The sequence below is a fragment of the Carcharodon carcharias genome, chromosome 13 (assembly GCF_017639515.1).
Source record: "Carcharodon carcharias isolate sCarCar2 chromosome 13, sCarCar2.pri, whole genome shotgun sequence".
Taxonomy (NCBI): Eukaryota; Metazoa; Chordata; class Chondrichthyes; order Lamniformes; family Lamnidae; genus Carcharodon; species Carcharodon carcharias.
In genome coordinates this window covers 95773728-95789824 of record NC_054479.1, presented here as the reverse complement: position 1 = coordinate 95789824, position 16097 = coordinate 95773728, and the positions used below count along the sequence as shown (strand labels likewise).

Below are 16097 nucleotides of genomic sequence, written 5' to 3'. Positions count from 1 at the left end.
GGCAGGGCTGTTTGCACTCTATGCATGGTAAGTCCCCCACCCACCGCTGGGTTAATACCAGGGGCAGAGGGATGAGGACTTAAATAGCCATTTAACAGCCTCAATTGACAGCGTGGCAGGAGGCCGTGCACAGGCCTTCCTGCTACTCGTGTAATAGGGGTGGAAGTGGGAAGGTGGTGGAGACCCCACCTGCCCTTCTGATTAGATGCCTGCACCCCAGCCCCCACCACCACAAACTCGTCACAAGGGAGGGCAGAAGACTCCAGCCAGCATTCAATAGTTCTAAATTATTCTTCAGTTGCAAAGTCAACTTAATTTGAAAAACAAAAACCATACAGTCCCAGGATGAGCTTTTACATTTCACAGTGATCTTCATGACTACCAATGTCCCCCAAATTACAAGCAGCATGATTTCACTGACATCAGTTAAACTGAATTAGGACAGTCCAAACTTTTTTCACCGAAACAATGACAGCCAGTAGAAATTAATTTCATCCCATCTGATTTAAACTTAATTAGGTCAAACAAGAGAGATTTGATGTGACTGGTCACTCCTCCATATGCTCATTTCCCCTCTGTCAAATAAACCAACTTCATCATTTGTATCTAGCCCCACTACATTGAATCCAACTACTAAAGAACTGGAGAAACATATGAACATATGTATATAAAACACATGAATTAGCAGGAGTTGCCACCTCAAGCCTGCTTCTCATTCAATAAGGTCATGGTTGATCTGATTGTAACCTTAACTCCACATTCCCGCCTACCCCGATAACCCTTCATCCCTTTGCTCATCAAGAATCTATCTAGCTCTGTCTTAAGAACATTAAAAGACCCTGCTTCCACCACCTTTTGAGCAAGAGAGTTCCAAAGACAAAGGACCCTCAGAAAAAAATTCTCATCTGTCTTAAAATGAACGACCCCTTATTTCTAAACAGTGATTCCCTAGTTCTAGATTCTCCACATCCACCCTGTCAAGACCCCTCAGGATCTTAAAGGTTTCAATCAAGTTGCCTCTTACTCTTCTAAACTCCAGTGGATATAAGCCTAGCCTGTCTAACCTTTCCTCATAAGGCAACCTGCCCATTCCTAATATTAGTCTAGTAAACCTTCTCTAAGCTGCTTCTAATGCATTTACATCCTTTCTTAAATAAGGAGACCAATAATGTACACAGTGCTCCAGATGTGGTCTCACCAATGCCCTGTATAACTGAAGTATATCCTCCCTACTTTTGTATTCAATTCCCCTCGCAATAAATGATAACATTCTATTAGCTTTCCTAATTACTTACTGTACCTGCCCAATAGCCTTTTGCGATTCATGCACAAGGATACCCAGATCCCTCTGAACCTCAGAGCTCTGCAATTTCTAACCATTTAGATAATATGCTTCTTTTTCATTCTTCCTGCCAAAACTGAATTTCACATTTGCCTACATTATACTCCATTTGCCAGATCTTTGCCTAATCACTTAGCCTATACGAGAATGCATGAAATATGCAGTTCAGGTTGCAAAGTCATGCTATTGTTGTGTGTGCAATCATGCTACTGTATGATTAGATATTGGTTAGAATATGGAATCGAGCAGCACTGCGGAACCTGAAATATCAAAGGCAGATTTGAAATTTGTAACCTTTCATTCCTTATAATTTGATAGGCAAGATATAATGCAAAAACTGAGCTAACCTATAGTTGCTTAAATAGTGAAAAAACAATTCCATTAAGTATCAATGAAAGGATGCTATTGGGGACTCAAAACATTTAGCTAAAAATCCAATATCTGAATTAGAGATAACTTGACCCAGTTGAGTGTGTTATTTGCGAAACATTGTGTTCATGCAGTAGAGCCTATTATGATGATAGTCAGAAGACCAAGTGCAGTACCAGTAGTGACTTGTAATTATTTAATGTGGTGCAGACGCAATGGGCCGAATGGTCTCCTTCTGCACCGTAACAATTCTGAGATTCTGTAATGTATTTAACATAGCAAAATGCTTTAAGGCTCTTCACAATGGTGTCACCAAACAAAATTTGACAACAAGCCAGATAAGGAAATATTTTGGCAGATGGTCAAATTCTTTAAAACCTACCTCTTTGACTAAGGAGTGCACGAACACGTTAAAGAGGTAGGGAGGCCAAGAGGTTTCAGTTTGAAGGTTGAAATCCCAGAGTTTACGACCTTACAGTTGAAGGTGCAGTTGCCAATGGGTGGAGCAATTAAAATCGGGGATACTATAATGGCTAATATTGGAGGAACATAGATATCTCAGAGGGTTCAAGGGGATTACAGAGATAGGGAGGTGCAAGGTTATAGAGGAATCTGAAAACAATGATGAGAATTTTAAAATCATGAACATAAGACAAATTTCAGTGGCAACCGATTACGCTAAAATCATCTAATGTGCTTTTCTTGGAATTTTCAACTTTAGAAAAGAGTGTTTAATGCTGTGTGTGCATGAAATAGCTGTGCAATGTCAACTCTTCCCAATGTAGTGGCTGCATATTGTCTTACCAAGGAAGAGTGCCCCATAAAATGAACAGTAGTAATGTAAATTACTTGCAAGCTGAAACTGCCCGAGGATGTCCACGTAGCATAGGAAGTTGTTCACTCAGGCTGTTAAGCAATTAAGTCATAAAATTATTATCCCTGGTCCAGGCAAGAGCCATTAATGAGTCGCAAGAAGGCCAAGGTCCATTACAATTATATGGGCCCCTTTGTTAAAAATAAGAGGACATTGTAAAAGCGGAGCCGACTATCTGCAATTCCATGTCAGTTCTGATTTCAGGAAAGTGATGGAACAAAATGGGGCAAGCACTTCTTATACATGAATCACTGAAAAGCAGAATCTGACCTTGTCTTTAGCCTCTGTGTTAACTTGAAAAATACTTTTATTTCTTATATTTTGTTAAAAAAAATCAACCTAACAGATGTAAGAAGTACCCTTGCAAGTAAAAAGTAGCTTTAAGGGGGCTGTGAATTGCTGTTTATTCTGGACTACAGGGAGGTATGCAGTGTATTCCATATCGTTCGAAGAACCTCTGCTGTTTTTGATATACATTAGTGATTTGGAGGTACAAGGCACAATTTTGAAACTTTCAAGTGGCACAAAAGCTGTAAGTGCAGTGAACAGTTAAGATGATAGTAATGAATTTCATGATGATTTGGAGAAACTGGTAGAATGGGTCAGCACAAGGGTATTTGCCACCCTAGGCCAACTTCCAGTCTGACCCCAACACCACCACCCTTCCCCAACCCCCACCACAATTAACTTTCAAAAACAACGAGTAAAATGGTCCCATTCTTACATAGCTAAAAATTGTCAAACTCACGAGTAGTTACCCATGGTTTGCCCTCAGCCCTCGCTCCAGTCTCAGCCTAGTTGCATCCCACTGCTCTGCTGCCACAGCAGCATGTTCCCTTGGCACCACTTAGATTCGCAAACTCCACTCCTGTGCCTCTCAAGACCACAACCCACATCACGTGATCACCATCCAAAGGGGGGCAAAGAAGGGAAAGCAATTGGATGGTCAGCAAGCACGTACATGCAAAAGGAAGTGATTGGGAGGCTGTGAGCATGTGTTTGGGGGCCAGGAAAGAGCTGCTCGTTGCTGTTGCCTGCTCAAAAATGCCAGACAATACAGGGAAGGGGGAGAGACTGAACTGAAACTACAATGCCCTGCCCCTAGGCACTCTGTTAATTTGCTCGTGCTCATAATAAAGTCATACTGTTTTCATTTTAAAGTTTCAGAGTTCAGTTTTTTTTAAAACCTTGGTGCTGGTGCTGCTGCCCCCAAATCATGCCACCCTAGGTGACTGCCAAGTTCACCTTGTGGTCATGCAAGCCCTGATCCTGGGTTTTAAATTGAGGCATAGGAGTACAAAAGCAAGGAAGTTATGCTAGGCCTATAAAGAAAACATTAGTTCAGCTTGAGCTAGAGTATTGCACCCAATTCCGGGCAGCATATTTCAGGGAAGGTGTGACGGCTCTGAAGAGGGTACATGAGAGATTTACTAGAATGGTTTTAAGGATAACAAATTATAGATATTTGGATAGAGTGGAGAAGCTGGCATTGTTCTCTTTGGAGCAGAGAAGGCTAAGACGAGAATTTATAGGTGGTATTTAAAGTCATGAACAGTTTGGGTAGAGTAGAGTAAATAAAGAGAAACGGTTTCTGGAGCTGAAGGTTTGATAACCAGAGGAAACACATTTAAGGTGAATAACAAAAGAATGAACATGAGGCAAAGTTTTTATGCAACAAATAGTATGGTTGATGGGATGGTGAATATTAATTCAGTAGCAGCCTTCAGAGGGAAGTGGATAAATACTTGAGGGAGAAAATATTGTAGGGTTATGGAGAAAGAGCAGGGGAGAGGGACTAACTGTACTGCTCTTCAAAAGAGCCAGCACAGACTTGATGGGACTAAATGGCCTCCTTCTATGCTGTATTATCTTGTGATTTTATAATCCAATAAGAGAATGTCTGCATCCCAGGGAATGAAGGAGATTGATCCAACAAGCCACCTGCGAGGACGAGACCGTATAAGCTGCAAATGTTGCTAATCACACATGTAGACCTCTGCAATTTGACAACTGACTATTCAAAGCTGTAAACTTGACAGTAACCTAAGGGAATACTCTTAAAGTATTTTCACATGAATATTCATACTTTACATGAATACCAACATCTCAAACTTACCATGTTCAAAGGTGTAAACAAGAAGTGCACCAGGTCAATTGCACTCGGGTTCTGAATGTGGGTTCTTAGTTTGGCCTCGAATAAAAAGAGAGAAGCAAAGCGTAGAGTTAATGAATAAATCCAAGCATGTCATAACTTGGGCATCAACCCTTTAAGGTTTTAGAAACTGGAAAGAATGTCACACTATGATAGCCTGGTTTTTAAGTTAAGTTCAATATTTGTACTACGGGAAGGATATGTCCAAGCCTACTCCTTACTCCTTCAATGACTATGTTTCATAACTGTCTGGACCAGGTTACAATTTGCATTGTGGTGCAGAAATCACATGTTGCAGTCAGGAATATACATTACAATGACCAGGCAAAAATAACTGTGACAACATAGGGGGCTTCCTACTGAATGCTACTCAAAATAAACCACATTTCTTTTTACGTAATTTTAAATTTCCAAGCAGCCTTAATCAAGCTTATATTCTTTGAAAATAATGACTTACCAGGAGGTTAAATGCATGTTTGAATTTCTGAAAACAGTCGATGAACTCATCCTGTGGAGGTGGCTTTGCACGGAGAGTGAGAACACCCTCTAATGAAGGGGAAAGAAAATAGAATGGTGTTAGTATCCCTTAAAACTGGTATTTTAATACAATCAGTTGGAGGAAAGAGAGAAAAGAGAACATTATACAAACTAACCAGTTTCTCAGCACTAAAAATGCATATTTGTATTTCTGATTTGATAAATAACTTTCATGTAGTTGGCTCCAATTTAAAATCTACTTTACTCATCTCTTAGAAATGTCAAAATTTAAAGATAGTGCTGGAGGAGTTCTTAATTTTTCAAATAGCATTGGAACAAATGCTAGTTAATAGATTAAAAATAACCATGAACACAAGAAAAGGAGAATTACTCGAGTGAACTATAATGAACTTTGTTTTCAACAGAGATAAAAACAAAAAAACTGCGGATGCTGGAAATCCAAAACAAAAACAGAATTACCTGGAAAAACTCAGCAGGTCTGGCAGCATCGGCGGAGAAGAAAAGAGTTGACGTTTCGAGTCCTCATGACCCTTCGACAGAACTTGCGTTCGAGTCCAAGAAAGAGTTGAAATATAAGCTGGTTTAAGGTGTGTGTGTGGGGGGCGGAGAGATAGAGAGACAAAGAGGTGGAGGGGGGGGGTGTGGTTGTAGGGACAAACAAGCAGTGATAGAAGCAGATCATCACCAACTTTAATTTTAACACCTATGTGTTCTATTGTACTATTGTCGTTGACATCTTTTGATGATCTGCTTCTATCACTGCTTGTTTGTCCCTACAACCACACCCCCCCCTCCTCCACCTCTTTGTCTCTCTATCTCTCCGCCCCCCACACACACACCTTAAACCAGCTTATATTTCAACTCTTTCTTGGACTCGAACGCAAGTTCTGTCGAAGGGTCATGAGGACTCGAAACGTCAACTCTTTTCTTCTCCGCTGATGCTGCCAGACCTGCTGAGTTTTTCCAGGTAATTCTGTTTTTGTTTTGTTTTCTACAGCATAGAATTTGAAAAGTACCAGGCTTAGGCAGTTTTTCCTTTTGGGAAAGTTTACATGTACATCATTTAAAAACAAACTACTGTTTACGTGCTATCACAATTCCTCAAAAACCCATGCATTTTACAGCAAAAATAAATAGGTTTCACTGCTCTATACATTATATAAATAAGTCTTAAATCACAACTTGCCTCCTGGTCCTTTCTTTTTGCTTTTCTTTGATTTCTTCCGTTGTGAAAGCTGAGAAAATGCTTCTGCGGCCTTCTGAAGTTTAATAACAAATGCTTCTACATCATCCAAAACGTGGTTCAAAATTTGCTGATACAGAAAAATGAAATATGCAGTTACAGGAAAACAATGTACATCTACTTATATTTGGAAAGTGCCTTTAACATTATACTGCAAACACAACATTCTGTATTTCTGCTGTAGATTGACAAATTAGTAACTTTATTAAGCTTTGTCTTAAAGTTTCACAAGTACACAAAAATGATTTCCTTTTGTGACCATCAGTTAGCAAACACTGCCCGAATAATGCCAACAAATGGAAAAATGCACTGGATCAGATTTGTCAACCCCAATAGGTATGTACATAAATAGGCTGGTTTGTTCCAAATTTAAAAATAGTAATCATATTGGATGCTGTTAAATTTAGCAATACAGTGTAAACTACTGCATGTTGACTCATTTGCAACAAGTTTTCTCTTGAATAAATGTTTATTTTGTCTGTCTCCCTATGGATTAGTTGCTGCAAAGAGGCTGCGCTCAATTCATTCCATTTCAAGCTTTTTCTTCATTTGCCTGATACTCCACCTCCCTTTGGAGATTAAATAAATCGGAGTGTATACATTACATACAAGTGATCTGTTGGAACAAAACACATAATGGACGTTTAATCTATCCTATTTTAATAGATCTGGAAAGAAAATTATATTGGGTGAAGGTGCACTACAAATGCCTAGACAATTTGTAATTGGGAATTAGTTACTGTTGCAATATTATTGGCAGGTTGCCATATGTCCTTCTGTGGAAATCAAAGTTTGAGATTTGAAAGAAAGGATAAGAGACACTGAAGAATGAGAAAGCTGGTTTAGATTTAAAAATAGGATTCAAGACCAATACTTCAAAGGTTGTTAAGAGATGGCTTATCTCTAACACGGACTATTGTAGATGGACTTTAAGATAGTTACAATGCTTGCAGAAGAAAATGTTTTAAAATATATTAATGAGTTCCCCATGCTGGAAGCAAAATATTTCAGACAGGAAGAACACAAACATGCCCGGGGTCAAGTTATAAAAAAACATTCTCAAAGACAGACAGAAGCGTCAAAAGCTAAGCAGAAATCTGAGTGGACTGTTGCACAATCCTTTGATCTTCAAGACAATTATTCAAATTTTAAATCGAGAGTTGGTAAGAATTCCAAATTTTTAAAATTGGGTTAAGAGCTCAAGCTATGCAGTAAAAATAAAGCCCAGTAAACTAAACACCTAGAGTGCTTTTCTAGTTTATTGGTGCATCAGTTAATTCTGTGTGAAAGTAAATGTACCATCAATCTTTGTGGAATTGAAATCAAGTTTGGTGACAACAAAACACTCAGCAGCTGTTTAGTGCAAGACGTAAACTGTATCACTGACAATACTACATTGTAAAAGGTTTGTCTAAGGTAACAATGTTCTACTTAAAAATGTGGGGTTGGGGTATATAATAGGCTAACCCAGAACAAAATTCGTCTTCATAACCTCCAATAGAAGGAGTGAAATGTGAAGATTCGTAAAATGTAGCGAGTAATGTGCCAGATTTTATGAGCCAACGAAGATGCTGCATAGGAAAGATTGTGTTACACTGTTCTGAGTGATGCAGGCCTGGGTGACACAGTGTCATGTCCAATACAGGAATGTCCTACCCATAACTGTTAAAAGCAAAATGGCAATCAGTTTAGAATATTCCAGAACTTTTGAAATATACAGTGATGGGTTGCAAAGTAGTCATCGAGGGGTCACGTGACACTGTGTGTGTGTTCCGAAAAACTGCCACACTGTCTCAAAAGGACATTCTAGACTAGAAGAGGTGTAAATACCCATACCCTGAGACCATCCAAACTGCATTCCTGATTTAAACTGCTTGTTCTGAATCCAAGCCAATGATTGTCTCAAACCCCAAGGATAGATGCCTGCATACACAAAGATCCAGCTTGTGGCTAATTAGCTTAAGCCCATCTCCAGGTCTGGAGAGAGCTGTGAAGGACCACATGGTAAGGCACTCATGTTAATAGCAAAAAACTGAGGATGCTGGAAATCTGAAACAAAAATAGAAAATGCTGGAAAAACTCAGCAGGTCGGACAGCATCTGTGGAGAGAGAAAAACAAAGCTAATGTTTCGAGTCCACATGAACCTCCTTCAGAACCTCTCGAGGGTCATAAACTCAAAACGTTAACTTTGTTTTTCTCTCTCCACAGATGCTGTCAGACCTGCTGAGTTTTTCCAGCATTTTCTGTTTTTGACCCATGTTAATAATCTTTTTGAAAAAAAAAAGGTGATCAAGAGCTGTCTGCAGAACTAATCAGGACACCAACATCTGTGTCTTGAGACCTGGAAATGGCAACATCATAAGATCTGCAAGCCTATCCCTTTTCAAGTCCACCAATACAGAAAACCAACCCCCTGGTATCGAGACTACAAGTAATCAACTTTGTGACCTGCTGAAAATCCATCTCTGAGGGAATCCTGCAACAATTCTGATATACAGCTCCAGTTACTGAATCCACCTTGACTATACTCAGTGGTGAGCATGTCTTCATCAGGCTTGCAACATATGCTTTCCTTCCATTTGAGCCAAACACATGAATTACGAACTATTCTTTTGTTTATAACTTGTGAAAGTACACTATTCTCTCTAACTATATTTTGCACGTATGGGGGCATGTGACAAGAGAGTGACCTAATGTTAGATTTTCAGGCTGAACACATGAATAAAAATAACCTTTGTTTAAAGTCACTAAAAGCATGCTGCTTAATCTTCAACTTGACCATTCACTAAGGGGTTAAGAAACACACACATCTTTCTTTTTAAAAAGTGCACTGATTATAGACAGTAAGGCAAGGAAAGGGAATAGGAGCTTCAGTTTTCTGTCATCCCTGTCTGTAACACAGGTCATACAGTTAGTTACGCAGTGGCTATTTGCCTCTGCCAGCTAAATTTTCAAGTTCAGAATCAACTGGCACTCTGGAAACAGCAATAAAAATGAAATCTGAAAAAGGCAAACTGGACTATCTGGTAGCTTTTTACTAAGTTTTCTTTACATCAATAGATAATAATGCCCAGAAAGATGGCGGACATGAAGTGTGAAATAGTTTAGGGGAGCATTCTAGCTATTTGAGGTAGTAGCTAATAGAGTTTTTTTGTTTCTTTTTCAGACTAGCAAGAAACAATGGAGTCTCTCCAGAATATAATTTTAAGAAGTGCACTCAGATTACTCATGGTTTTCAATATTTTCCCTTTGCTTTGAGGTACAAAATGGCAACTCAAGTTAGGTGCATTATCCCAATACAATCACGGCAAAAAGCTTGCAATATCGGTCACACCAAGTACCTTGTGTAGCTTCAAGTTAAACCATTTCAGCTAGATCAAGAAAAAAAAAGGCCTTCAAGTCAATTCCTTTCCTAAACATGCCAATTTCTCAGCTTTTAGTATTTTGTACTTGCGCATTTAACGAATCAAAATGAAAAGATTTTTGAGCAAAATATTCTAATATGCATTCATACCACATCTCGGTCGATCCTGACTGCTACCATATCTGGAGTTTCTTCGGGTTCATGAATAATCTTCTGTTTTTCACCTGTTAAGAAAACAGCATTTAAATAAAAACATTTTATGTACATTTTTCTGCACTTTTGGAAAGCTGGCATTTTTGTATGATGACAGTCTCTTTGCAATTCAGTATATAGTTGATGGGTTATGACTTTATAGGATAGTAATGATGTCCAAAACAAGTATAGATGGTACAATTCAGTACAAAGCAAGTGGTGGCAGTGGCCCTGGGTCTCTGACAGAAAAATACAGAATTTACTTTTTATTCAATGATGAAATTAATATTACTGCTGACGAAAGGTACATATTCCATTCTAGACACTTAACATCTAAGAAAGAACAAAGACAGACTTACAATTATATAGCACTTTCCACAAACTCAGATGCCCCAAAATGCTTTACAGCTAGTGAAATATTTTTGAAGTGTAGTCACTGTCATAATGTGGAAAACACAGCTGCCAATTTGCAACAAGCTCCCATGGACAGCATGTGATAATGCCCAGATAATTTGTTTTGTGAAATTGAGGAATAAATATTGGCCAGGACACCAGGGATATTCCACTCCTCTTCTTCAAAATAAGACATCAGAATCTTTTACATTCATAAAGAGCAGACAGGGCCTCAGAGTTTAATGCCTCATCCAAAAGACGGCACTTGCAAAGGTGCAGCACTCCCTTCGTACTACAGAATTAAATATTCTCAATCAGGTTTAGCGCAAGTTGCTACAAAGTAAAGCTCAGCCATGTATCTGAACACCAGGAACAGCTTCCTTCCATGATTTCTTGGAACTACAATGAATTTTTATACACAGACAGGAAACAGCCATCACAGCAATGTGGGCTGTATTTGGACTTAGGTCCCTTAAGTAAAAAGCCAGTCTCGGAGCTCATACCATTATCTAGTCGCCATTGCAAAGAATGATTTTCATGTACATTTTTAAAAATTTGTTTATGGAATGGGGGCATCATTTGTTGTCTGTTCCTAATTGTCCTTGGGACTGTATTGGTGAGCCACCTTCTTAGACCACATGGACTGCATAGTTCATGGTACACCTACAGTGTCAACAAGGAGCTTCCAATGACACTGAAGGAACTGTGATAAATATTGAAGTCAGCATCGTCTGTGACTTGGAGGGGAACTTGTAGGTGGTGATGTCTCCATGTACCTATTACCCTTGTTCTTCCAAGCAGTAGAGGTTGTGGGTTTGGAAAGTGCTGTCAAAAAGGCCTTAATGAATTGGTGCAGGCCCTCTTATGGATGGTGCACACTGCTGCCACAATGCGCCTGTGGTGGAGAGAATAAATATATAAGGTGGTGAATGGAGTACCAATCAAGAAGACTGCTTTGTCCTGGATAGTGTCGAGCTTCATGTGTTGTTGAAGCTGCACCCGTGCAGGTAAGTGGTGAGTATTCCATCACATTCCTGACTTGTGCCTGGTAAATGGTGGAAAAGCTCTGGAAAGTCAGGTGCTGAGGCACTCGCCACCTAACCTCTGACCAATTCCTGTAACCACTATTTGTGTGACCGGTCCAGTGAAGTTACTGATCAAGGGTAACCCCCAGGATGTTGATGGTGGGAGATTTAGCAATGGTAATCCTGTTGACCATCAAGAGGAAGCACTTAGAATATCTCTGATTGAAGACAGTCATTACCTGGCACATGTGGCTCAAATGGTACTTGCCACTTATCAGCCCAAGCCTGAATGCTATCCAGCTAAACAGAACCACTCTATTAGCATATTCCACAATCATTATCCTGACACACACACACACACATATATACACGTATAGGCCAATCAGGTCCAATAGGTGGGTGCTGCCAGGTCATAGAACTGGAGTATGTTGTGCCGACAACAACAAAGAAAATGGTTTTAAAGCATTACTGAATCACCAATACAACATTACTGATCAGTGTTACTTACAAGCTTTTTCCATTTCAGCTCCTAGTATTTTTTACAATTTTATCTTTTTATCTAACCTTTCCATGTGGCAAATATGGCCAAGGATGCAACTTACTCCTTTTTTTTTAGAACTAAATACAATTGTTTCCTGAAGACATAAACATGCATTTGCGAAAACCTAATTACCTTGTTCAGGTAAAGCCCAAGCTGACCAGGCTGCTACTCGGCTCCTAACATCCACCTGTGTAATAGTTCCTGGAGGAACAGGAGCAGGGGCGCTTGGAGGTGGCGGGATGGAGGAATTATCTGCATTTGTAATCATTCTAGAAATAAAAAGGGACAATTATTCATTCCTTAGGTGCATAAAAATGCATTATTGAAGTCCATCAGTGCATTATACTTTAAAATAATGACAGTTGAGGCTCATGTTCATACATAGGAAGAATAATATCAACACTCTTATTGAAACACATCATCTGGTTTTACCCAGATACTATATGCAAGCATTACTTTTAAAAGAAAATCTCTTATCACATTCAGGTACTTTTGTTGCATTTCTAAGATTATGTCTATATTTGAATTTTAAATTTAATTAATCCTTAATCTTCTGAAATGGCAGGACTTAAAGACATAAGATTCCTCCATCATCTCACCACTGCTCATCAATCCTACTAGCACATGGATTGACTACATAGGCAGAAATTGGAAGGCGAACGAAAACAGTGTGAAGTACTCACCTGGAATTTTGAACAGATTACAACATGTTCTGCTCATTGAGGTACACTTTATATCTCTCTTGAACATTTAATCAGACCTCAGCTTTACATTACAGGTTAGCTGGACAATTTTTTAAAATCACATAAAAGAGCGATAGCTTACTGTTAAAAGGAAGTCCAAATAGATGACCAAGGATACTATTTAATGATTAATATCCATGTATCTTTGTACCTCAAAGTATCAGGCCTTTTCTTCTGTTTACTACCTTTACTGTCACTGATTGCACTTTCAATATCTGCATGGATCAGTTCAGCCTGTAAAACAAGATCTTGAACTAAAGTCACAGCAATAACGCCACTTAACAAAGCCTCTAATTACAAAACCCTTACAAAAAGTGTGGAACACAATTGTGCAAACAAATTATCCATGAGTCTATGACTTGGGTTAGCAGTTGTTTCTAAAGTAAACTTGTCTTTTGGTCAACTTTTAATTTGTCTTGCAAAAATAATTGACAATTGTGCTTAATTCTGTCAGACAAGAAAATAATGCCCGAGTTATCAAGTTAGCCATATAACCCCTGTACCCAGGTATTATCAAAAAATTCAGTTTACCTCAAAAAAAGAAAGTTTAAAGTTCTGGTGGCACTGAATACCACAAGTCAAAGTATATTAGGCAAAAACTACGCATATTATTCAGAACAATTACAGAATTTGTCCTGAAAGAAAGGCAAAGTAAATGGCAATTGATCATAACAGCAGAAAATGCAGCTTCAGGGAGACAAATAACTAGAAAACTGCATAGAAAACAGCTTCAATTAAACAAAGTACTCAGGTAATTAACAACAGCACATGTAAGCACTAACAAAAATATACATTATTAAGGTACAATTTTTTTTGGGCTAACCATCTTCTCAAACATTCTAATATTTCAATCTATTTTATGAAAAGTTGTGCTTTCTTCAGGAAATCACTACATTTTACCTACTCCTGCTCCTATTTTCTATGTTTTTCTATATTTTCTCTTATTCAAGTGATATTTCTATCACAAAGATGATTTTGTTCACCAATTAAATTGTGAAAACGAATCAGGGAGAGTTAACCCCCTCAAAAATGACAAGTTATATTATATAATTAAACAAATGTTTTGTTTTAAATACACAGGTTTTAAACATTAGCACATAATGCCAAGTAGTAACTTATCTGACTGGCAGGCTAGTTCAACACACCATTATTTCTTATTTCAGGCAATCTCCCTGAAAGAGTTGCCAAGTATTCGTCAAACATGAGTCCATTTGGGTCATTCTCACCTTCTTCCCCTCTCGGCGTTTGAGCATTCTTGGGAGAGGACTGAAAATAAGTCAGTCCCAGGACTTTTGATAAGTGATGGTGAGATTCACCAGAGAGAGAGAGGATGATTTGGGAAGTTGGGTTGGGGGCAAGGGGCAGGGTGCTTGAGGGTTAGAGAGCAGAGCAAGAACCATCCATTGAGGCATTTATAAAATGGGGTAGAAAAAATATTAAAAACTATAAGAAGGTTAAAGTATCACATTATCAACACCAGTCTACATGAATTTGATACAACTGTGGAAAAACATTCTAAATGCATCTCAGCATGTTCATGCCCTCTGCAGATTTGAAACATGAACATCGAATCAGGCTGACACTATAGAAAGTAAAACATTTACCAACCTTAACTTCATCACATTGGAAAAGGTGAATGTCTGGTTTGCCTTGGCCGGATTCCTTGCAAACGAGTGCCAGAATGGAGTCATAGTTACAGGCATTCATCACAGACTGACAATGCTGGATTGTGTTAAAGGGAAAGTGTTCCAACTCATTCTGCAAAGAAAGCACATGAGCTATTTTTGTATTATTGATTATGGCCCATTTGCACAATCTCTTCCTACATTCTGTGCTCATTTTTTCACAATTAATTATTTTCGTATCATCACTAGCTATAGCCAATAAGGCAGGAGGAAGACACCCATGTGCAGGCGTCAGCCACTGTGGCTGCCACTTTGAACTAACTGCTGGAGGTTTCTTGAAAGCAACCCCGTTATTACTGCCTCTGAAGTAAATCTAAATGTTCATCTTTTCTCTTCTCACCAAGTCCACATCACCTTGTAGAATATATACTAAGCCTTTGTCGTTCTCAAATTTTCACTTCGCTCCTCAAGCCCAAGAATTCCCTATCCAAATGCAAATACTCCCAATGTTTTTGCCTCTCTTCGTTCATATGTCTAATCTAGGGCATCAATATAGTTACCTTTGTCATGTCCCCTTCAAAGCTAAATGCTCCTGCAGTCATGCAGTAACCAGACTCCATTATTCCAAATGGGATCTGACTGCCTGCAGAAACTCATCAATATTTCCTGGCACCTATGCTCTATCCCTAAATACAGCAAGATTCTGCTATCCTCTGTTGCTGCACATCCTATGCTGACGGCTTCAGATTTCTATCACCAGCATTCACAGATTCCTCTTCTGGCTTACCCAGCAAGCTATTATATCCCTATTTTTATTTATTCTCCTTCCCGTGTCATTGCTCCGCATCTATTCATTAATAGACATTTGGCATTTATCATTGCAGATTTAAATCCAATAAAATTTACTTAGATGTTCTCAAAGCTTAGGCACCTTTGTTTCCGTCACCAATTCTAAATCATTTATTTGCATGCAAAACAGCAATCACCCTAACACTGAGCTCATCACCTCCATGCTAATACAGCTTCATTACAGCAGCCTTTGCTTCCTCTAATTTAGATCCATTTCCAGTCTATTTCACAAATGTCTCTCCACCCTACCCACACCATTTCATTCTATCCAGCCTTATGAATGAAAGTGGCAATGTGTCTGAAAATATCAATGCACAGTATCAACCTCAATTATCTCTATAAAGATCTATAAGCATGACCTCGCCACCCAGACTGCCACTCATTATTCCATATTGCACCAGGTATTCCATGATACATTTCAAGAGGCCTTCCAGTGCTTTACTATTAATGCCAGGGTTCCCAATAGTGTCCCAAAGATAATTCATATAATTTTCAAATTTGATTCTACAGCTCCAGAGTTGCTGCCTTTTAATAAAATCCTTTCTTTCAGAGTCATGCCTTTTTGAAATGTTTTCTGCCATAATACAATGATGTGTTAACAAATTATTAGCACAGTATAGGAAGATTGAGTCAGTGTATATAATAGAATAGCACAGCTCGACAGGAAATAAAGCTCACAAGCAACTGAGGACAGGGTTGTGGGCAGTGTCATTTTATAAACAATTACTTGTATTGCGGTGACTGTGTCAGTTACCAATAGCTATTGGTTCTCTTAGCTGTACCATTACAGTTTGGTAATTTAAGAGAAAGAACACCAATACATGCATTTTAGCTGTACCAGTGTTACTGTTGATGTGATACGCAGTGGAGTCAGAAATGGGTGCTA

At 38.8% G+C, this 16097-nt stretch overlaps 1 protein-coding gene across 6 annotated transcripts in view; it reads right to left on the bottom strand.

Moving 5' to 3' along the window:
- eps8a (epidermal growth factor receptor pathway substrate 8a) overlaps positions 1-16097 on the bottom strand; it is a 170172-nt gene that overhangs the window by 35860 nt on the left and 118215 nt on the right. For 5 of the 6 annotated variants that reach the window (XM_041201855.1, XM_041201857.1, XM_041201861.1 and 2 more), the window contains 7 exons: positions 14346-14495; positions 12889-12971; positions 12127-12263; positions 9994-10067; positions 6422-6548; positions 5195-5283; positions 4702-4776 (listed from right to left, as the gene is read on the bottom strand). In XM_041201855.1, the coding sequence (XP_041057789.1) occupies positions 4702-4776; positions 5195-5283; positions 6422-6548; positions 9994-10067; positions 12127-12263; positions 12889-12971; positions 14346-14495 (735 nt within the window). The remainder of the gene's footprint in view (positions 1-4701; positions 4777-5194; positions 5284-6421; positions 6549-9993; positions 10068-12126; positions 12264-12888; positions 12972-14345; positions 14496-16097) is intronic. The other variant, XM_041201859.1, reaches the window with a different exon arrangement.